This window comes from Manacus candei, unplaced genomic scaffold (genome assembly GCF_025592945.1).
Source record: "Manacus candei isolate 608988 ecotype Guabito, Panama unplaced genomic scaffold, ASM2559294v1 h1tg000050l, whole genome shotgun sequence".
Taxonomy (NCBI): Eukaryota; Metazoa; Chordata; class Aves; order Passeriformes; family Pipridae; genus Manacus; species Manacus candei.
In genome coordinates this window covers 19,378,321-19,402,046 of record NW_026138098.1, presented here as the reverse complement: position 1 = coordinate 19,402,046, position 23,726 = coordinate 19,378,321, and the positions used below count along the sequence as shown (strand labels likewise).

The window sequence follows — 23,726 nt, the reverse complement described above, 5'->3', positions numbered from 1 at the left end:
TGGACTTGCCAGATACATTCGTCACGGAGAGCCAGAGTCCCAACTGGAATTGTCACCACATGGAAATTATTCCATCAGCATTTTACTAAACCTCTAGTAAGTCAAAAAAGAAGCCAAGATCACCACTAATCACCAACACAATAGTAATTATGAGAATACTTACAAGCAGTGGGTCAGGCCCTGCTTTAAGCCCTGATCGTGACTTGCTTCCACTGAGCCACACAAAACCCTCATGATTTCATACCAGACTGCAAAAATTATTAGCAAGGCTAACTAAGTAAAAGCTAAACCAATTCTCACCTCCTCACTCCGCTAAGTTTCATACAAAAAGCATGGACAGACACATTTCAAGGCTGTAAACAGGCAAGTGCCTTTGCTGGAGAATGTGATAATATATTGCACTCTTTCCAAAGGTCTACTATTTTTCAATCATCATTTTCAAATGCAAATTTCTATTATCTATTTTTTAAAAAACAAACAAAAAAAAAAGTCTAACTTAAAAGGGGGAGGAATGTTGCATTTCTAGAAAATATTATGTTCTAATTTTCAGCCACTGTGTACATACACCATGCAAGTGTATATATATTTTGATATATGATTCAGGAGCTATGTATCTTAAGTATACATTATCAGTAAACTGTATCACTAATTACCTAAATTTAAAATGTATAAAAGTTCTAACATCAATAAAAAAAAATACTGAAGCCTATGAAGCAAAGCCAAAGGAATTACATTATAAAAATAAATCACATTACATATAGAGTAGAACTGTAACTGTCCAGTGAACTGGATTCAAGATCTGGATTCACACTACCATGAAAAAAGTTGTTTAATCCCAGGAGATTCCTTCCAGGAGACAGTAGTGCACACAGCTATGCACATGAACCTCCAGCTATATTGGAAGCAAGGGGGATAATAAAGGATAACAAAGCTAAGCACAAATGTAAATATTTCAGCTATGGCTTGCAGGACTAGACTCATAATAAATACAATTACAGGCCTAATTCTTAGTGCCAAAACCCATTTAAATACAACATGATATAAACAGCGTACACCATTTGGAGCTGCAGCTTTGGCTTCCACCTTTTTTCAAATTCTCTGCTGCTTCAGACAAACCTTCAAGCACATGAGACCCGAATCTTCCCGCCCTGGTGACTGAGCACTGTGTTTCATCATGTGCCAGCCCTTGCTTTGTCACCAGGGACAGAACAAACCTCAGAATTTAAGTGAAACAAGTGCAGTAGCTTGCTGAATCAGCAGTAACACACTGAAACTGATTCTGCCGAATTTATATTGGTCTTATTTGAAAGCCACAAAGACAAGGAAAAACTTCTACAGAGGCAAGTAAGACGATGATATTTTTTTTTTAAGGACAAACTATTTTTAAAATGTACTTGTGTGTTCTTAATCACATTTGTGATAAACTAGTCACCTAGTAAGCTCAGCAAAAAATGAAGTGGTTTGAACTCATTATCCTTTGGGAAAAAAAAAATTACTTTTTTTGCTGAAATATATTCAATTTTAAAAAGAAAGTATTTTCTTGAAAATTTATTTTCTCAAATATTCCAGAAAAATATTTTCAATTTTCCATTTGAAAAAATGGTTTCAAGTTCAACTTTCCAATATTCTTACTATTATTCCAAACAATTGCAAGAATACTACTGAAATCCCTTGTATTGGAACACCATGTTTTCATGTAGCTAAATGAATTTTTATTGAACAGGACAGCTTGCGCTAAGCTGTTGCACAAAAAATTTCCAGATATACAGTAAGCAAGCAAAAATAGGAAGGAATTTATCACTATGAGATAATAATTAAAAAAAAAGCTTTAAATGCCAAAGCTTTAAAACTGGTTGTTTTTTTTTTAATCAACTCCACAAGATTTTTAAAGATATAATCATTGCTTTAAATTTTCCACAGACAAGATTTTACCACAAACTTCTAGTCCATAATTATATACTTAGGAATAATTCAAAAGATGCAAGGGTGTTTCATGTTGAATTGAAATATTCAGGACAGGATCATATTGTGATCAACACGTGGAAATGAAGAGTGAACAATTTCTCTGTGATATTTATCAAATTTTTCCTGAGTTTCATATTTTTTATCTGTTTTCAAGGTCAGCTTTCATGCATCACTGATATTTTATTTTTATGTTCTCCTTTTTACAGCGTACAAGGAAATGAACACAAGACAGTAACACTAGAGCTAAATAACCGTGCTGTAAACTGTACCTTCCAGCAAACTTATGGTGTCACTCTTACTCTGCTGCAATAGTCTTTTAAGCAGACAAAAATATAGCAAGAGAATGGCTAACATAAACCAGAACAAACCCAAGTTAAATATACTAGACATGAAAGGCATGAAATTATCAACAGCTCCTCTGGGTGTCCCTCATGTTTACCATACAGACTAATGGTTCTTTTAAATAAATAAAGCATTAGCATTTTAGAAAACACAAGAGGTATCTTGGCCTATGCAGCAAATTATATTTGGTCCAATAAACCTGAAATTTCTATGAATGTTTTGCAAAATCTTGTTCTAACTGCTGACAAGTCCTAGCAGGTCCTAGGAGCAGAGTCTTTCCAGAAATTTGTGAGATGTCGCCTTTAGACGGCAAAACACCTCTGTCAGTCTGGCTTTACATCACTTTTGTGTCTCTTCCAGACTTTTTAAAAAGCGGTATCCCCAGTTCCCAAAGTCCTACCTCTGTCAACCCTCCGAGCTGCTACTCAGCCACAGCAGCTACATTGTTTATTGGCACAGTGTTTTTCTGAAGCTGAGAAGGAACATGCAGGGCTTTAGCCATGGCCCAAGAGGATGCTCCAACACATCCATGGGCTTCAGCTCCAATACCATGTGTACTTAACACGGCAGTTAGGTAGTTACTGACATTTCTTCAGTGCCAGTCACTCACCTTATCACACTGTTTTTGTGGACACTTACCTCCTGCACAAACACTGGACGGCTCAGCCGCTAGGATCTCAATGCAAGATTTCTTGAGAATCTGAAAGATTTAGAAAATGGCACTTTTGGTAACCATTTTATCCAAGTTTTACTAATGCAGGAGAGGACGCCCTTTTCTGGGTTTCAGAATATCAAACTTACTGAATCAATTGTTCCTCTTAGGGCATAAAAGCCTCCCTTTACTGGAAAAACATGATCGATGCTGTCAGCAATCGTTGACAGCTGCAAAGAAAGACAATCATAAATCATGAGGAAAACAAAATTACAGTGAACAAAACCGGGCCCTTTCATACTTGCTAGAAGACATCAGAGTGACATGAAATGATTTATGCCTCGAGTAATTAAATAAACGCGTTCATCTGATGCTGTTACTTGTGCAGTAGTAGAACAGAAAAACAAAACAAGAAGAAAGCAAAGTTACCTGAGTTTCATTGAAATCTTTCACTCCAACACAATAAACAATAGCTCCAAAGCTTCTGGCTCTGTTGGCCTAAAAAAAAAAATAAAAAAATAAAAATTGCCATTAAGTGTAAAGCCATATAATCAGTGGAGCCAGCAGTAAACGTCTACAGGTTTGACATAAACTAGTTTGGATAAACATGAAGGTGACTTACTTCTTGTTCTGCATAATAAAACTGAGCATCTTGCAATTCTCCATCCGTCAGAGCAATAATCACACTAGCAGTCCGAACTCCTACATGGAGGACAGTTAACAGATTGCATACATATGACACAAGACTCAGCAATGAAAAACAAGTTTGAAGTGAGGCAATCCTTTTTGCTGAAAAATAAATACAAAACCATAAGGCCAGACTCTCAGCCTAATTTGCATGGACTTGGTGATATACCAGCTGAAGGCCAGATGCAAAGCATGCAATAAGCCAAAAACCAGTGCACCTTCACATCACAAGAATCACTGAAGGGGCAGTGCTGCTCTAACAAGGTCCACACATGGACTTTTCTGTTCTGCATAAAATACAGCACCTACTGAGATTACCACCTTTCACGTGGAGAACTGACAAAATGGATCTGCAGAGAAGGAGAGGTTTCCTTTCTTCTTTTGACAAACTTGTTTGCAGATAAACCTTGTTCAGAGATTGTAGTAAGAGATACCTCTGCAAAAGGAGCTTCCCTGCCATTCTACCTTCCTCTCCAGCAGACTTTCAAAGAGCAACCCCACTGAACATGGCATGAAGTATGCTTCTGTGGGGTTGTGGGAGTGGGGAGGGTGTCAGTCCTACACTTCTCAAGCAACAAGAATTTCCAGTAAAATTCACAGGATTTCAGAGCATGTGAAAACCTTAAGATCAGGGAAAAAAATTCATGTCTTGCGAGGCGACCTTTCGTATCCCATATAAGCTTAAGTGAAAAGGTTGCACAGGCTGCAGATATCTATATATGTAACGTAGTATAGAATACAATGCTGCCTAAAATGCAACAAGTTCACAAAATTAAACCAAATTAACATGCAAACTATCCTTCAACCAAACATTCTGAGTCCATAGTTCTTAAGCCAAGTAAATAATATACACACATGTTACTTTCAGGGAAGTGTTTGTTATTTTTTCAAAACAATCTGTTACAATTTCAAGTGTCTTCCCCCATATTGTCTGAAATTAAAGACTGATTAGTTCTGACAGGTTTCTTATGCCACGCAGTCCTTCCCATGTCATGTCAGACACAGACATAAATCTTAAAAAAACGACCTGCAACTTGGGAGGAAAAAAAATAGCTTGGATTTCCATATTCCTCTTTTTTTTTTTTCTTCTGCCCAGCATGCTTTAAAAAGGCTGAAAAAATGGAGATCTTATTTAGTTTTCTTCTCTACACTTGTTTCTTCCCTGATAATTTAGTTCATGAATCCAGATCTCATCTACTCTATTTTCCTCCCTAATAAATCTACAGAATACTTGATTAGTTCTTAGCTATATGGTATAATGAGGTAAAATTGTTTTCAGCTGGACACTTCAGGATTCCTGATTTTACTGGCAGAAGTGCCTGCAATGCTGTGCAGAGCTGCTGCTGTAGACTCTACTCTCATAGCCTATTTTAATAAAAAGGCACTGGCCTGTTTATCCATCTTCCAAAAAGACCATCAGCTAACAAGAACAATCTCACACAAGGGTATGAACCAGGCAAGACTTGTTAACTAATTAGGACTTCTTTTGGCACAGACAAAACCCACAAATACGCTTTTCTCTCAAAATTTAGTGAAAATGTACATTTTAGCAACTTGAAATCTCAACCCAAATCATTCAAACTGATGTAAAAACTTCAGCTAATTGTATTCATACCTACAATAATGAGAACGAGGACTTGGGAACACAAAGCAGACAGGGTTGAAGGCATCAGGACAGAAGGGCACAGGAAAACCTGGGTATTCCTGTCTCCTGCGTGCAGGACGGGTAGCTGTAAACGGTTTGGTCTGCATTCTGCAATGGTCAGATCTGGGATCATACTGGTCTTCTCTGGTCTTAATAAACCATGAATCATGCATTTAAAAGTAGGATTGTAGTCAAAATGGAATGTAGTATTGCATAACACCAATTCCTTCTCCAATAATGCTTTCAGCGGGTTTACTGCAGGTCATAAAAAGAATTATAATCCCTGTCTTTTCAATGCAGATATATAACATGAACAATATACAGCACGTACCTCCATAGGTTTCGTGGTAAATTTGCTCATTTGCCTGCAAGGAAGTGCAGAACATTGTTAGCCCTTAAGTATACCAGCATCAAGTAAGCAAAGTTTATATGTATAAAACAAAGAAAGTAGGTACTGTGATGTGTACCCTTTTAAATCCTTCATGCATGAACGTGTCTCCTCCAGGCACTTCATCCCGAAGAATGTCGAGCCCTCGTCTTATGGCTTCCCTTTGGATTGAAAAAAAACAAATATAAACAAACAAACAAAACCCCAGGAGAACATTTTATTAAAAGTTCTTCTTTTCTTTTGTTGAGATATTCCTGTACCACAGCTAGATTATGCACCCTGTCAATACACTGCACAGAGTACAATACCATCAGCCAAAGCACTGGTTAAATCGAGTTTTTTTTCAAAATCCACAATTTCTCAGCCAAGCACTCATAGGGGCACAAAATCAGATACATAGTTCAGTGTTAGGGTAACATATTTTACGGATGCAATTCTGTCCCTGCTCCCTCATTCTGGTATACTGTCAGCCAGGATAGGATTGAATTAAGGAAAATGCCAGATATTCAACTTCGACACACTGCAGACCAAAAGAGAATTTAAAAGCTTATGACCCTGTCACAAAAATGGGAAAAATTAAAACTCCATATCCAATCAGTCACGAGGACAGCTGAATATAAAGACAGAGGCCAAAAGATGATAGAAGACAATGGGAATGATGAGAATTTCCTATCCTCGACCAGGCACTGATCAACTTTCCTGGGGCAGAGCTTTCTCCCTGGAACCTGAGGCCCTTGGATACCATGACCCCTGGTGCATAGCTTCATATACCACAAATACCTAGAATAACCTCAGTGAAATTAATAATTTAATTATCACAGATCACTAAAAGACCCTGATCCTTGGCAAAGTTTTCATTATATTTATGAAACACATATAAGGAAAAAATATTCAACAGATAAAGATGTAGGTAGTTCAAAAATCACCTTAGGATGCCATGGGGAATCCTTTACTTAAAAGAATAGTGAGAACCTATCTAAACTCCATTTTGCAACTGGGTATTTTACACGACACAACCACAGTTATAGAGAATACAGGAGTCTATGTAGGATGAAGGTAAAAATCAGGAGCTGGGACTGGGGATATCCTTAGGGCAAAAAGCACATTTTTACCCTTTCAAAGTACAAAATGAGCTGAAAAGGCCCACATAGAGAGAACAGAAGTTTAGGAGAAGGAACACTCTAATACCACGTTCAACATATTGCCACAAGGTTCCTGTCTACTTTCCACCTTGCAAAGAGTAAATCCACCTGGGAAAAGTAAGCAAGTTTGAGCTCCATCACCATGGTACATGATGGAGACCTGAGAAAAAACTCAGGGGAGCCAGCAGAAATGCAAGACCCCTGCAGGGTTTCTGGTTTTGGACAAGGCCCTAGAGTACAAAGCAGAGGAAGTGGTTGTTCTTTCAAGACTGTTGCAGAGTCTCCATTATTTATAGGGTGCCCTGTACTATTGAGGTCTTCTCACACAGACAGCAGCAGCAGCAAAAGTGAGGACTTTAGGCTGAAATGAAAGAAACACCCCCAACAGGGATTTGTACGTGTAAGGCAAATTAAATTATTTTTGAGACGGGGGTTGGATTGTGGCTTTTTTGGCGGGTGGTGGTTTTGAGTTTTGTTTGTGGGTTTTTGTTTGTTTAAAAAAGATAATTTGTGAAGGTCGCGCTTCAGACTTTTCTTACAAAGCCTGTCACTTGGATTTGCAAACCACCTCTGGAATGGGTGCTGTCTGCAGGCAGCCCAGGAGAGGGGTGTGATAGCCTGGTAGGGGACTGCTCCAGCACTGGGTACGACCACCTGCTGGTGTGAAGTTCAGGGCTTTGAGTCTCTTCCAAGGGCACTGGGGGATTTTCATACAGTCTTTCGCTCATCAGTTCATGCTCTGAGATCTCTTCCACAAAAACAGCCCTTATTTGGGTAGTTGGGGATAGCAAGGATGTATCTGGATCCTCAACTGGAAATGCAGTTTCTCCCTGAAATACTGCAGTAAAGAACAGACAGCCTAGTGCTGCCTTTCTCTTATAAAGCTATAAAGAAAATTGTAATGGGAGACCTAAAGGCTTTTCTAAGCCCTCTTCCAGCTGGGAATGGTGGAGAGGATTTCAGTTGCTGCCACACCAAGGATCAGGACAGACCTCCAAATTCTGAGGAGACTCACTGTTTGAGAGGAGGGATGAAGGGTACTTCTGGATGAAAGCTGTGGGGAGTACTTGCCTGTTCTCTGTTAGTTTCATGATTGTAGTGCCTCGTGAAGAAAACACAATGAAAGACATCCGCAACATTGGACTGAAACAGAAGAACAAGCCAGAGCCGTGTCACATACAATAGTTCAGCAAATTTTCATTTGCTAAGAAGCACTGAACAAAAAAATAAGTTGTATAAATATAGGAAATTAAAATATCATCTTAAGAAAACTTTACCTTATGAACTTCTCCGCTAGGCTTTCCACAAAAGAGTAAATCTCAGTCCAGTGATTTCTGACACTTCCAGATCTGCATACAAAACATAATTCATTATATTAATCTTTCTTTGCAATTAAATTCCTTGTTCCACTTTGAATTTTAAACCTGGCCTGCTCCAAAGGTAGGGAGGGACATAAATTATATATAGCTGTGCTGCAAGCTGTAACAGGAACCATGAAGACAAAATTGACTGACTCCAAGACAAGTAAAATAGGTCTGAAACAGTTTACCATACAATATTGAAACAAGTTCAGTAACCCTTCCATCTGCTTTTATTCCTTTTATAGCATAAAATATAAATATCTTCTTCTAGTTTAATTAATTTTATTTGACTTCATTAAATCATCTGCTAGCAGGTTATTTACTTCCCTAGAGCACAGCTCTGCCCTTGAAGCCACAGAGTCTTGACTGATCTCCTATTCTCCCAGAATGCGTGGGAGAATGTTTCCATGAATTACTGTTTGTTTCAAAAGAGAAAGCTTTTGAAATAATTCAGAAAGGAAAGGCAGTACTCTTGGCTAATTTGCTGGACTAGTGTTCTGGACAGTCAATCCCTGGCTCCATTAGAGATTTCTTGTGAAAACTTGGGTAACTTAGTTACATGCAGAGGACTTACACATTCATGTTGCCATTCCCATTATATACAACTGTATTACTGGCACTCCCTGGCTTTTTTTTTTTTTTGCCAAGTCTTATCAGGGACCCCCACAGTCTGATGGGACTCAGACTGCAAACAGAGCCTTGCACACAGCAACTCTACAGTAAATTATAGGCAATTTCTACTGTGTTGTTCTATACCATACACTTTCAAGACATTAAAAAGGCAACAAAGCATGAAAAGTCAATGGTTTTAAAAGCCCTCCCTAGGATTGTGACATTTATGAAAGAATGGCCCATTTGCTTTCCTTGCTTGCCAAACTCATCTCTCAGGTGTCTTAGGCAGAACGATAAATGAAACAATAGCACATACAGAAGAATCACAAGGGCTTAGATGCAGAACTAAAAAAGTTCTGAAATTTAACTACTATAAAGCAGTAGGGTTTCTCTTAACTGCTGCTAGGCATTTTTCTGTGTAAACATGAGAAAACAATTTCATACTACAATTCTCAGCTCTGCTATGGGCTTTCCAAGTGACCCTGTGCCAGTCACTCCTGCTCTCGGTATGTCAGGTACAGAGCAGCACACAGAAGCCCACATGTGCAATGTAGTATGGCACTGCCTGCCCTGCAGCAGTGCCAGTAGAGTGGAGAAGAGCAAAGATAAAGGGACAAGGACCAAAAGGAGTCTCCTGAAGTACAAAAGCTAGAATAAGCTGTCTTGTGTAACCCTGTGCTTTTTATGCTGCTCTTCTAGAGAACTGGTGATTCATTCACAGAACAAACTGGTTATCAGAGAATGAAGAAATTACCAGGCACTCAGACAGGGCAACAGAACACCAGGGACTGCTCAAACCAAGGGTCTGGATCCTCTACAGTCTCTCATTCATATGTGCTACACAACAACATGTCAGTGAAAGGTGCTGGCACTATTACCAAATTAACCCTTTCCTCAGCATTAAAACAATAATCCATAACTCATGCAAGGTATATAGTTTAAAGACTGCTTTTCCAAAAGAGATCCAAGACAGTTCAACACCTATAGTTCTCCAGGATTTTTCTGAAAGTCCCAGGCTAAATCTCTAAACATGAAGTCAGAGAGATTTTCCTTGAATCTCTCCAAGATGCATTTACAGCTCCCAATTTTTTTGTATTCTTTCCCCCCTGGAGCTGACACACTCAATTTCATTCTGAGCTTGCCATCTGACTTAAATTCAATTCCTGAAATTTTCAATGAAGTCAATTCCCTACAGAGAATACCCATAGTTTCTCACTTGGAAAAGACTGACCTATTTTGGACAAGGTATCAAATTTCTACTGCCAGCTGCAGAGGCACTGATGCAATCCAGAAAAGAAAGTAGCAGTGAATTTTCTTTAGAACAGCAACAAACCATTTTCAGTATCTTCTTGGGACTGTCAGAATCCTTTTTTTTCCACTCCCTTCTCTTTTTTTAATCTACTCCTCAGGCAAAGAACATCTTGGTAAAACAGCCTAGACACTGAAAATTCAAGAAGATCATAAGTCAGTAATAGTGGAAAAACATGAAGACTTTTAAAGTGAAAATGTACAGGTAATACTATGCACTTCTACATACCCTGACTATAATGAAACACCCTTCTCCCCTAAGAAGAATGCTGCACTCACATCTTGCTTATCAGCTGGGAAGTATCAAAGTGTCCCATCTATCAATGGGGAAATGTCAAAGCCAAATAAAAATACTAGCAAGAAAATATAAATGTTTTTAAATCCCATGGAGAGAGTACCAGTGAAGTGGTCAGCACTTAATCACTTTCCCCATCACACTCCTTCAAGCCCAGGTGTGTCATCTCCCACTGCAAATGGTGCCCAAATAACACAAATGCCAGTCATGTCTAACCATTATGAACACCAGTGGGAGTGGCCTGGCTTACAGAAGAACCTGATTTCCCCTCCCTCCCACCAAACCTCACCTCTAAATATCCCTGTTTGTAATGTACTTTTATTTGACATTTCATATATACATGTTTTGGAGGCTTCTTGGGTTTGTCCTGATAGTCTGATATGTTACCCCAGAGGCCTGACTCCATACTACCAGCAACAGCAGTTTTAATGGCAGATTAAAAAAAAAAACACTTTAACAACAAAATGTTTGCTAAATTATATAGTAAGTTGCCAAATGCTGTCAAATATGAGCCCCAAAACTGACAAACAGAACTGCTCAACACTACTGAAAATCCTGACCTATTTCACTGCCTTTGGGATCTTATCTTTCACACTGCAGAGTCACTGTTGCTGTCAGCACAAACTAACTTGCTGCCCTTCATGGCTGAATCAGACTCAGAGGCTTTTGCCTTGGTTTCCCATGGCATGTGGGAAGCTCCAAACATACTCTAAGCTCCTTTCTGACCACGACCAATGCTTGAAAGCCGTACTTATATTTAACTCCACAGTTACCAAGCCCAGAGAAAGAACAGGGTCTTTCAGTGATGCTCTGCAATACAGATTACTCTTGGACATCCACACAGCATAATTTTTACAGACATTTTGGTGCTTTTCTTGTTTCCCTTCAAACTTTACAGTAAGTAAAAACAAACTCCTCTTAATCAGTGTACCTGTGCTAATAGGAGCCTGAGATAGAGTTGGCATGTGATTCCCAACAAACCATCAGTAAATAAACACAGATTCCTTGTCTGGCCTGTTTGGCCACCAAATGATACTCTCCTGTAAGATTCCTGAGGAACTGTGAAGACTTCAGAATAATGAGAAAAGAATAAACGAAGCACAGAGAAGATCAGCACTGTGCAGAAAAAACACTGGGTGGGACACACACTCACCCCCCCCATCAGCAACTAGGAGAAGCCATGGGGAAGTGACACAGCCAGGGAATCCTATGTATCCTGTTGTGGAGTTCTATACCAGCAGGTCCACCAAGACAGCACACTGTGGTTGTCTGCAAAATAAAGAAAGTCTGTGTTGCAGCCATAACTGTCTCGCAGGCCTCGTGGGTTTCCTGCTTTCAGCCATCAGCTACCTGGTTCAGCTCCTCACATCAATCGAAGGCTGCCATCACTCAGCCAAGCCCTGGCCTTCCTCCCTGTGCTCTCCCTGCTGAGGAAGCCCAGTGAGCCTAACATTTTCTGTAAAGTATCGAGCACCACAAGCCAAAGACTTCTGCAGATGGTGACAAACGGGTGACAAGCAGGTTGTATGCCTTTTGGAGTCAAGCAGGATGGTGAGGCTTCAGGCCTCGGAGGTTGCATAATTCTCATGGTGAAGGAAAGGGCAAAGCAATACAGAGCTGCTGTGGGCAGCCAGAATGCCCCAGAAAGCATCTCAGGGCCTGCTTCTGCTGCCTGTTCCACTGGGGTGAACCCAGAGTGGGACCAGAGAAGCCCTGGTTTATGCCTGTGCAATTGGGACCAGAATTCAGCCCAAGTGAAGTTAAGAAAAAAACCACAGGAGTCATTTGTCTTGAGCATGCTCCCTTCTCCACAAGCTCTGTTCCCATTACACGAGACAAAGAGAAAAGTCAGCAAACCACAACACAGGAAAGAATGTCCTCCCGGCCTCATCAGGACTGGGCTCGGAGGAGCAGCTGCTGCCGCAGCTCCTGCTGCTGCCGTTTTCCTTAATTTCACATTGCTACCACTTGATGGGAGGGGAAAAGAGGAGGTCAGCGAGTATTTCTGGGGGTGGAAGGAAGTGATGTGATTCCAAGGCTTGATTCTGCTCCTACTGACTTTGGAGAGATTCCTTCTAGTTTAGCGGAGTTCCGTGTCAGTATAAAAACAGTGAGCATGTTAAGAGTTGTGCCTACCCAACCTGAAGTATTTCACTGCTGTTTGTTCAGACAACAAAGAGCAAGATGGATTGGAAACATTCTCTTCTTTCCTAACAGGCTCCCAGAGGCAGAGGAAGCTGGAGCCCAGAAAAATGAAGCAGCACAACCCTGGCATATGGGATGCTGCTCTCAGCTCAGTCACTTCAGCAAGCAAAAACCAGGAGGGCCAGATCTGTCTGTCCTAGAGTATGTGATGCACAGTTACCACTAAATTCACTGTCAGGAGCACATACAGATCAACCCAGTGCAATAGACAGCACTCATGCAGCTTTGCAGTAAAAGTTAAAACTCCAGCCCTACCCAAACAGTAAATATTTTTATTACCATACACAGAGAGAAGGCAAGAGGACCCAAAGCCTTTCATCCCTGCTGAAAGTGACCAAGTGAAATCCCTTGAGAGCACAGCACTTTCCCTTGTCCTATTCCACACATACACACACTCCACATGCACATTTGCCTCCATTACAGATTTAGCTCAAGGCAGCAATTCTGGAGATCCTGAAGCAAGAAAAAGAAACATTATTACTGATGGGTTTAGTCTGAGTACGGTGTCAAGGGAGTATACCTCCTATTGAGTTTGTAGGTCCCAGTAAATCTCTACTTCCTTGAGCTAATGGTGGCACTGCACATGGCCCATTGCTCAGAAATGCAACACTGTTATTTCAAGGGCTCTTTGTGGTCACAACCACATTGTAGACAACAAAATTCTTGCACATGGCTAATAATGGCTCTGCAATAAAAGCAAACCCTGGGGCATTTAGTTTGTTGTGGTTTCAGACACGCATGCTCAAATGTTCATCCACCCCTCTGCTCCCTTCTGAGCCAGCAGAGCATTCGAAGTGACAAGAATCCTCCTTTCCCAAGCAATGTTTCTTGCAAGCATGGAAGGGACCTTGACTGGGTGATTCATCCAGGCAAGGAAGGACTAGTTTCTATTATCTGCTCCAGAGGCAATTAGAAACACTGGCAGAGACAGCCATTCTGAGACAGTCCTTGCTTCAGAGTACTTGTAACATTAATGGACAAAACAAGGGCTGGAATGGGGAGGGGAAGATGCAGGGAGGTGACTGCAAAATGGATTTTAATCCTAGGCCAGCATCTGAGCACAGGATCCAAAGTACTTGAATCCAAAAGGTTTCATGACCAAACCCACTACTTTCATACCTAACTTTTCTCCTATAAAACTACTGATAAAGTCTGCAGCAACATTAGAGATTTCTATGAAATCATGCCTCAAAACATTGCCCTTTAATCCTACAGTCATCCATCTGGTTCACAAATTCTGTCCACCTGATGCTACATTATAGCTCTTGCTAAGTCCCTAGCCAACAAAAGGGCACAAAGTGAAATTCAGAAGCCATGCTCCCACTGCATCCAACCACTTCATATCTCTCTGTGAAGCTCCAGAGATGCTCTAAGCAGCATCAGGGCAGGAAGACCCACTCTTAGCATCCTGGTACTCTCCAGCAAAACACGGGGAAAAAAGCAGGGCACACAATCCCAGTCATGCTGCAACATTCTTACAAATGATAGCCAGGAGCAGGGATATACATGAGGTATCCTGAGAATACCTCACAGAAGTCAATTCATCTCTGCATTTGAGATCAAAAGGTTCAGTCCTACTACACTTCATACAAACTCACAATTTGCACCAGCATTTGGCCTGCAAGCCCAGACTAAAGTGATGAAATTCTCAATCACTGAACACACAAAAACAAAAATCCCAGGTCAGTGGGAATCTTACGGTTTATTTCCTTGGCTCAAGCCCCAAATAAATCAGATTTAGTTACATGCATAAATAGACTGCAAATGACAAGCTGCCATGGCTTTTTCTTCCTGTTAACTGTACATGTTTTACGTCAAATAACCATTACCCATTAGCTTCACCTTGTATTTTATAAAGAATTATTTTCTTGGAGCAGAAGGAAGGATAATCGATTTTCCTGATTTTTTTTTTTTTCCTGACAAAAGTAAAAGCTGGCAGAACAATATCAGACAAAATACAAACAAATAAAACCTGGTTCAAATAACATAGGTATGTCTGAAGCGGAATAAAAACTTGCTTTGAAACATTCCGAGCAATATACCTGGGTGTAGGCAAATCACAGCACTGCCTGCAATAAAACCACAACAAAGGAAGATGCAAAGGCAAAATACCAACAGATTATGTTTTGAAAACAATAAAACATATTGCTTACAGGCAATTAGAGATTATGAGAGGTATCATGTAGATGATGTGGTCAAATTGTAAAGGGAGAAGTCAGGCAGCAAAGGAGGAAGAGAGAGAGTCACAACCACTTTTAAATAGAAATCAATGTTATCTAAGAAACAAAGGTGATGCTTCTGTTCAGACAGCAGCTCCTCTCAGCTGACCTGCATCAGGTTCTACATCTTATAATGAACTGAAACCTGGCTGCAGTAGGTAGGTATTCTTGCTTAGAGAAAAGGTAGTTCAGCACTGGTTTAAGTCAGTCAACACAAAACTTTCAAACGTAACTAAGTTAGGTGATGTGTTCAGACACCTGTTTTTGCCAGCAATCTGACTTCCAACCACAACAGTGTTGTTAGCCACTCTTCCTCTTCCCATACATTTATAATTATAAAAGCTGATATTGAAAAGCAGCTCCTGAAATGCCTTTTGCTCTGAAAGCTTTTTGGTTTGCCTGAAGCAAATTAGGAAGTATCAACCTGTTTCCCTCCTGACACTTCCCATCCCCACAAAACTGCCTTTTCAAGGGCAAATTGAGGAAAGGGACACAGACCCAAAACACAAAATCAGGAAGGAGGTTGGACAGGGTAGCTAATTCACATCTAATCAGAGGTTGTGTTCTTCCCCACCAGCTCCCTATCAGTGACCGTTCACCGCTGGAGCAAGGCTTACCAAGTTTAAAGAGAGGCAGCTGCAAAATGGATTACAAGTGACAGGCTGGGCACATCATACTGATGTCTTTACCAAAGCTGCTGTTCACAGAGATGCTCCTGGAGCCCAGGAGACAAAGTAAAACAAAGGTAATAGGCCCAAAAAGACAAGAGAGCCTCAAAGAGATACTACCCAGAAGCTGAGGGGGAACACGAGGAGTGGAGAGAGGGTAGTTAGGCCAGACTACCCAAAAATCAGTTATAACGAAACAAAACCAGCCAAGGCCTTATCAATACATTTTCACTGCCATCATCTGGGCTGTGGAAAAAGGAAAAATTTTCCCAAGGCTGTGCAGCTCATTTTCCTCAAAATCCAAACAACTTTTAGCAAGCATCCCAGCAGAAAAAATAAGAAAACACTTTTGTCTATTTCACAGTCAAAAATAATCAGGAAATCTCTCCATACTTGGTAAATATAAAACACAGACAGCTCTGCAGCTCAGATCTGTCATGTCAAGCATCACCTGAAGCAGATATTTATGGCAGTTACAAGTCCTTACTTTAAAAGACTTTCTATTTGTTGCACTAATAAACAATTATAATGATGCTACTAGGCACTGATAAAATTAAGAAACACAAGAGGCCAGTCATCCTTTCTGCTCTGCAAGTGCAATGCAATATGATTACAAACAACAGCTGGATGTTAACAGCAAGGCAAGATGAAAGGAGTTATTTATATATTCAAGTACGTCACTACAAGACCTGATGGTCAAGCAATCAAATCTCTAACAGGATCTGTCCTCCACAGTTTGGGATGGGACTGAAACAAGTTCCTTGTGCATCTGGACAACCTAAGCAAATGAAGCAACCACAGCAAGTGAGAACTACTCAACGATCCATTATGTTGAGTTTAAGAGTTACGACTGTTTAAAGGTAAAAACGAGATCTTTGCTATCACAGGTGACTTGATCTTACTACATGCCAGAGGAGAGATGGGTATGCCAACTGAAAGGTACATTGCCTTACCTCATGCAGACAAAGTAACTTAGCTGCAAACAGAAAAATTTTTGCTGCTTCGGTATGATAATTTAAAGTCTTCCACTACACCTCCAAATAAGCTCAAGCCTGCCTAACTCATAAAGAATGACACACAAACAGCAAAAGATTGCAGACTCGAGGCAGCCGCCTCTGCAGCCAGTGAATGTCCACTTCTCCTAGCTTCAAGAGATCTGCTCCTTGAGGCAATCTTAATGTGGCTCTGGCACGGTCAATCCTAAGGAGGATGATGGCTGGTCTCCCTCCCACACATGCTGCTTTTCCCTTTCATCATGCCAGCTTCTTGGGCATCTAAGGCTTAGTGCCACTGCTGTGATCTTGCCTATCCTATGGAGTTAACATAAAGGACTGCAATCAGAGGAAGAATTGTAAGAAAGCAATGAGTTTCTTCTCCTAATTGGCAGCATATATATTATACCAATAACTTCACCAGAAGATGATCTTTTCCATCTGATGGTTGTTGCCTGCAGGATTAAATCCCCACAGACTTTGCCTGGCAGAATAAAAAGCAAAAATCACTCCCCAGTATAGACATTGCAGTAACACACACTGCATAAGGAGAAAGGTTTGTTGACTTCTTCCAAATTGCCTCCTACTGATGTGTGATTACATCTTTCTATGGGGAAGCAAAGCCAAGCAGACTTAAAGTCATTTTGGTTCACTCAGGCTGACTTTAGAGACAGGGCCTGTCATTCAGCAAGAGAGCTCACTAGAGGGTCACAGGATTAAAGCCTGGAGTTTTCACAGAGCCACTACTTCAGTCCCACTGTTAGACAGCTAATTAAGACTGAATGCATCTAACTTCAGACTGGCAAGGCATCAACAAAGGGAGGCAATACCCAAGCCATATGAGGATACTCTGTGGTGTATATGGCTGGATTTTTGGGGGGTTTCTCCCATTAGAAATCAGAGCCAGAATTCTTACCAGATATGTATCAGCATGGAACCAATTATAAAATAAGGTGTCCACTGCATTTACAGATTTACCAGCTGCTTCTGACTGGCTTCCTGCCTTATCCCTATGGAATACCCTGACCCTTCTCAACACTAAAGAGTTACCTAGATCCTTCCTCATGAACTGTCCCAAGATCCAAAGTCTATTCACTTAGTCTCTACCTGCCTCCATAAAGCTCCTCGTGTTGTGCCAGATCTCACAGAATACAGCAGGGACTAAATACACCCTCAGCCAGCATGGGACCTATGGCTCCCAAGATCCAGTACTCTAATATTACCCATATGAATTGTAATGCAATCTCATTGAGACAAAAAGCAGCTTTGCCACCACATTGTCACAGATTTGGTAGGAGCAGGCATAGATTCTAAAACTGCTCAGGAGCCTAAGTAACTCATTACAGCTTTTTACCAAAGAGGAACTCTTTGATGTAACTCTTACAGCTCATAAAGACTCAATTTGCAGTTGAAGCCAAGGAGAATTTTCCCGCTGGAACCCAAGCACATGATTTTTTACTTCAACCATAATCAGGTCCAGTTTCCAGTGGACCACTGTAGTGAGAGGATAGCACCTGAAACAAAATAAAAGACCTGTAGCTTGCTAAAAGAAAACACATTATTTCAGGTATATAGTACTGGAGAGAAACTTGCTTACATGATCAACTTCCTATTGCTTGACAGATCAGTAACTGAGCAAATTGCTCTCTTCTCTGCCTTTATTTCCCCAAATACAACATGAGTAATAACAGCCAATAAAGTGCTTCCTGATCTACAGATGAAAAGTAGCATAGAAGCACAGTGTGGGGATTGCTGGGAGTACTCAATGTCATTGTAAACAAGGAAATTGCACTATAGAAGACAGAGAACCCATATTGCAATCACCAACATTCGTTGTTACAGGGAATTCAATACAGGAACTGGGCATAACAACAGTACCAGTCACTCCTAGAAAGCCTGGCAGCAATAAATTTGAGAACCAACAATAGTCCTCCACAGAGCTCTTTCTAGACACATAAGTTACTTCAGGGACAAGTTCTTAGCGAAAGGAAAACAAAACAATGACCACTTCTATTAGTGCATCTTCTAGAAAGACAGAAGGCCTTTAATCTTCAGCTTCTTTTGCTCTAAAACCAGAATCACTACTTACTGATACTTACTTTTTTTCCTTTTGAATACAGGAATGTACATCCTGAGTGATGGTGGCTTTTTGCCTCCTGCAGGCTGTGCAAAAGGCCTTATGGACTGAATAGCTCTCCCAGCTGGGAAACAGTACAGTGAAGAGTTATACCTGGCTTGTGGGCAAGAATCATGAAGAAAAGTCTTCCGTCTTTCATAATACCATGTCATACAGATAATCCAGGGTGTATTAGAGAACACAGCCATCACACTGAGTATATGTGGGAGACTAACAATTTACTCCTTGAGTTAAACCCTTGTCAAGCCAGCAGTACACCAGGGGAAACAGAAATTCATGCCTTCTGAAAAACACTTGTGGGTGCACCAGTTTACCACTTGCCTTGCTAGTGCTTGCTGTAACACGCCTATACCTGTGAGCTTAATCATACCTCCTGGCCATACCTGAATTCAGCTGACACAGTATTAAAGAAAAGTATTTGACAAGCTATTTTAATAGATGTTACTCAAACACAAGTTTAGACAATTCCAAAGAAGTTCAGCAAAAATAAGTTTTATAAAACCTTGTTATTATAAGCAAGTCATTAAAAAAGCAACCACCACATACAAGCAGTCTGGTCTTAACTTTAGGTAGGTCTGCACAGCCCCGGCACCGCTAAGTCCCACTGGTGACATCTCAGCACATACTCCGAGTCTTGACACAAACCCCCAGGAGTTCTGGGGGCACTGACCAACATCCCCTCAAATGCAATGCTCAAAGCCCGCATACCAAGCACTACAACCTTAAAGCGACACGATCTCCCAGGTTTGCATGTGAAACTAAGCCAGGATAAAGCACAATGCTACCCTAAGCGCTCCTCTTGAAAACGTGCAAGTTTTGTGAAGCAAAAATACTCAACCAGCCCCACACATCATGTTTGGCATCAGGGAAAGCCACGCGGGGAGACGGGGGAAACAACGTCCCTGCCGCTGCAAGGAGTCACTCAAGGGTGAATAAACGTTTTTAAATGCGACTGTCACTTACTTATCCAGGACGAAGTAGAGATCAAAGGCACCGTGACAGGAGCGCTGCTCTTCTTGCTCTTCCTCCTCCTCCGGGCGGGCGCAGGAGATTAGGCTCCCCATTGCCAGCAAGAAGCAGCACAAAAATGCCGCTTTCTCCACGCTTCTCCAGCAACTCGCCATCTTTTCCCTTCCTTAATTCTTCCTCCTCCCCCAGTCTCTCTCTCCCCCTCGCTCTCTGCAAATCTTACAGGCACTTCAGAAGCACCGAGGGCAGAGAAAAAAAAAAATCAAAACCAAGCAAATAAACAAAAGAATCACTAACTTCAGGATCTCAGCTCAACCCTGAGAGCTCAAGGCAGCCCTGCCCGCCGGACACCGGACCGCTGGCTCAGGACTGGGGGCAGAGCCCAGGCAGATGATTCCCGGAGCCCAGACCCCATAACCCGCCGCCTCGGCAGCTGCCCCGAGCAGTCAGCCCCGTCCCACAAGGAGAGAAGAGGTTCCTCCCGCAAAGGCTAGAGGCAGGAAGGGGCAGAGGGAGGGGAGCGGGAGGAGGGAGACAGGATCTTATGGGGGCAAGCTGAACTGGGACTTTCCTGTTCCGGGATACTGAGGTGGGAAAAGCTGCTGCGAGCGAGGGACCGAGGTTAGGGATCGCTACCCCGGCGCCTCTCCATCGTCCCGGGGGCACAGCTCGGGCGTTCCTCTTTCCTTCCCTCTCGCACGGCCCTCGGGGCAGGACGGCGGGGAACAGGGCAAGAGACTCCGCCGACGGCGGGAGGGGAGCCCAGGCAGGGACAGGGGCAGCCCAGCCACATTCCGGGGCATCGCTGCGCGTCCCGCTAAGCCTGTCTCTCCCAGGCTCGGGAGGGGAAGGAGCCTTGAGGTGGCCGGGGCTGAGGGGGGCAGTAGCCGAGGCGGAAAGAAGTTGCTGTAGGAGATGGGCGTCATTGCAAAAACCTGTGACAAACCGGAGGGTGGGAGGCTGGCGCGAGGGGGCAGTTGTGAAAAATCTAGTCGCAGCTGAGTGCAATTAAAAAGGTTATTGCCTGGGGGCGGGGGTAAGGGGCAGGTTTTCACAGCCCTCTCGTGCCACAGCAAATAGTTTCTCTTCCGTGGAAAACTTGGTCTGCTCGCCCTGGAGTCTGCACACATCCTGCAGGCGATGAGCAACGATGAAACGCAATCTCTTAATGGAGGCTTTGCACAGTAGCATAATCACTCCCCGCCTGTTACACAAAGGTTACAAAGCACTGCCCTAAAGAGTTGGCCCAGCTCATCTGGATGCTGTCTCCAAAGTTTGAATAATTAGTGGCTTCCAGCCGCTTCCCCCTCCCCCACACCCTTTGCAGCCCCTAATTAATGAAAAGAGCCACGGGGGGGGATGCGAGCAGAGTCACTTTGCATGACGGAGTTGGGACTAGACATTTCTCTTTCTTTCTTGGGGGGAGGCTTCGGAACGCGAGTCAAGGTGGAAGGAATCCATCCCCTGTGGGGCCCTGGCGCGCTGCCCGATCAGGCATCAGTCCCCCAAACACCCACTGCATCGCTGAGACCTCTTCAGTCGGGAAGCTGAGCCGTAAGGCTGCGGCCAGGAGCCGCTTCCACGTGCCAGCAGTAAAAAGTGATACCTCCTCCCCCCGACCATGCCGGTACCCGCAGGGGCGCACGGCCGGCCCGGGCGGGCTGAGTTCGCTGCCCTGCGGGGAGGCGCTGAAGGGGCCACGGTGCGGGGGTATGGGCGTGGGCATCTGGATTGTTTCCCCACAGCACACGGCAGCTCTGCCCTGAGCCCTACCCGCCTCCATCGGGCAACGGTGGGATGTCGCGCAGGCGGCGGGCCCTTTCTCTCTGCGCCCGACGAGGACACGCGTGGACACGGCGCTCCGGCCGCCTCCGCGCAAAGCCCCTTCCCCGTCGCATCCAGCGCCCCTTCTAGCAGCCCTTGCCGTGTTTTGTGCGGGATCAGCTGCTGCCTGCAAGTCTGAAATAAAATTTGCACTTCGGGGAAAGCATCTCGGTTTCAGTTCCCTATTTCTGTGCTGGACCAAGTTCAGACACATCCAACCGCGGCGGCGGTCGGGGACTTATCAAGAAGAGATTAGAGCGTCCACCGGTTTTCAGCCTTTCGCCCGATTTAACTATGCCCAGCTAACAGCTGAAGGCACTGCTTGAGCTCACCACTTTAAAGGTTTTTGAGCAGTGGCCAGTTGAGACCCAGCGATTACTTAGATCACGGAGAAATACAAGAAACCCACATCCTCTCTGGCGACATTCACAAAAAATGAGCAAGCGGCTGCTGGGCAGCAGGAATCCCCCTTCCTCCCGCTCCGCCGGCCGTCGGCCTCGACGGTGCCCACTAGTGTCCGCAGCCTGTGCGGTCCCCGGGAGCAGCAGCCCCGGCACTGCGTCCCGGCCGCCCTTGCCACCCCCTGCCCGAGGCAGCCGTCCTTCCCCGCACACACCGTGGCCTTTCGAAACGAAATAAAAATGCTGATGGCTCCAGTTTCCCCCAGTGTCCTGTGAATATAGGACTGTTTCGTAAAATAACGCGGCAGACTTCAAGAGAGTCTCCAAAGCCGAGTAAGGCACTAACAAGAAAAAATCCGCGGTAACTATTTTCCGATAACGTGCAGAATGTGCACTGCCGTTTTCTGGTCTCTAATATATTCTCTGACTCTGCAAAGAGAGATGGATGGCTCACCTGCCTTCTCCAAAGGGCCCGGCCAGGGGGACGTTTTAAGGCTAGGTGAGCATACACAAAACAAGGATACGGCTGGGTCCTGCCACGGTTAGTGTTGGGCAGAAACACCCTGTGGAATGGAGGGCTATGGCTCTGCTAGCGCCCCTTCCCTGCTCCTCCAGCCCCTGCGAGGAGGGCCGGGCGCGGCGGGGGCTTGCGGGCTGCCTCTGCAGAGCCGCCTCCCGCCACCGCAGCCTCCTGTTTTAGACAAAACTGGTTTTCCGATCTGCGTGAGCCCCTCCGGTGGCTGTCACACTCGCCGGGCAAGCCTGCCAGGTCCGAAGCCGAAGCGAGGTTTGTGTGGGGTCAGCGCTTCTGCCCAAAGGAAGGGAGCGGGGAGGCAGGACGGGCCAGGCCGGGGCCGCAGCCCTGGGACTGCCGGTCACCCGGGCGCACGGGCTCGCCTGCTGGGGTCTTGCTCGACGGAAGATCAGACCAAGCACCTGCGAAGCTGACCGTAAGGTGCGGATCTTACCCTGCCTGGGGCACAGGTTACCTCACTGTCTCACACAGGTTCAAGCTCCATAAGGCAGGTGGCAATGTCTAATTGTCCCTTCTTACGCCTTCTGTCGCTATTTGCATAAAGTCTGCAAAAATATAACCTCTTGTGATATGAAGTTTAGTGGGAATTGTCCATCCCGGTTTCCTGTCGCCTGCACCCCAAATCAGCAAGTGTTTCCCACGAATTATTAGGAGACGCCACCGGCACACCGCCCCGTTCCTGGGAGGGCGGTAGGATGCGGAACCTCCCAGTTCGGTGGGGCAGCTACCAAACCTCCACTATCCTTAATAGTGTCGTTCGTTCGGCCAGTGTTCAATTTTAAAAGATTTTAAAAGAGAACACAAACTCTTGACTCCATCCTCTTTAATGCCTGTATCACAGAACACGGCGAGAGTGATTTTATTGGTATAAGTATTTTTATTGGTATAAGATTACTCTTTAATTGCAGCGAAAATCCATCCTTTCAAAAGCATTAACGTGTTGACGTTTCTTTTCCCGATACAATCCCATATTCAGATTACATGGACACTAATCAAATAACCCGAGTTATTTCATTTGTCAACATGTTCATAAAAATTTTCTACCAGGCGTTAAAGGCATTTATATGGAACGACATCTTTCAAAAGCAATGTGGCTAGTCCAGATATAGGGAATATTTGATTATGACAAGACGTTTGATGGTTTTATTTTACATACCAGCTGTGCCACAAATCGTTTCATACCTCAAAGTCCTAATTTTTATCCTACGAGTACTTTCTACGAAACAGTAATTTTCATGTTAAGCCGTTCTTGTCAATACTTGCAGCTCCCAAGAGAGCATTGTGTTGATAAGTGTTGTAAGATGCTCTAAAGGACAACTGGGAAGGAGGCTTTGAAGATGACTTTGGTTTGTTTATTTGAGGGGGGGGTGTGTGTGTGT

General features: G+C 43.4%; 1 protein-coding gene across 2 annotated transcripts in view; it reads right to left on the bottom strand.

The window, feature by feature from the left end:
• The window catches only part of ANTXRL (ANTXR like), a 52,357-nt gene extending 32,202 nt beyond the window's left edge, over positions 1 to 20,155 (bottom strand). The window contains exons 1-9 of one of the 2 annotated variants that reach the window (XM_051800128.1): positions 19,582 to 20,155; positions 8,099 to 8,170; positions 7,893 to 7,964; positions 5,759 to 5,840; positions 5,623 to 5,656; positions 3,582 to 3,661; positions 3,389 to 3,457; positions 3,109 to 3,189; positions 2,947 to 3,007 (exon numbers count right to left, since the gene is read on the bottom strand). In XM_051800128.1, coding sequence (XP_051656088.1) covers positions 2,947 to 3,007; positions 3,109 to 3,189; positions 3,389 to 3,457; positions 3,582 to 3,661; positions 5,623 to 5,656; positions 5,759 to 5,840; positions 7,893 to 7,964; positions 8,099 to 8,170; positions 19,582 to 19,742 — 712 coding nt within the window. In that variant the 5' untranslated portion in view covers positions 19,743 to 20,155. Of the gene's footprint in view, positions 1 to 2,946; positions 3,008 to 3,108; positions 3,190 to 3,388; positions 3,458 to 3,581; positions 3,662 to 5,622; positions 5,657 to 5,758; positions 5,841 to 7,892; positions 7,965 to 8,098; positions 8,171 to 10,025; positions 10,070 to 19,581 lie in introns of those variants that run through there. The other variant, XM_051800129.1, reaches the window with a different exon arrangement.
• Between the last annotated feature and the right edge of the window lie 3,571 nt (positions 20,156 to 23,726).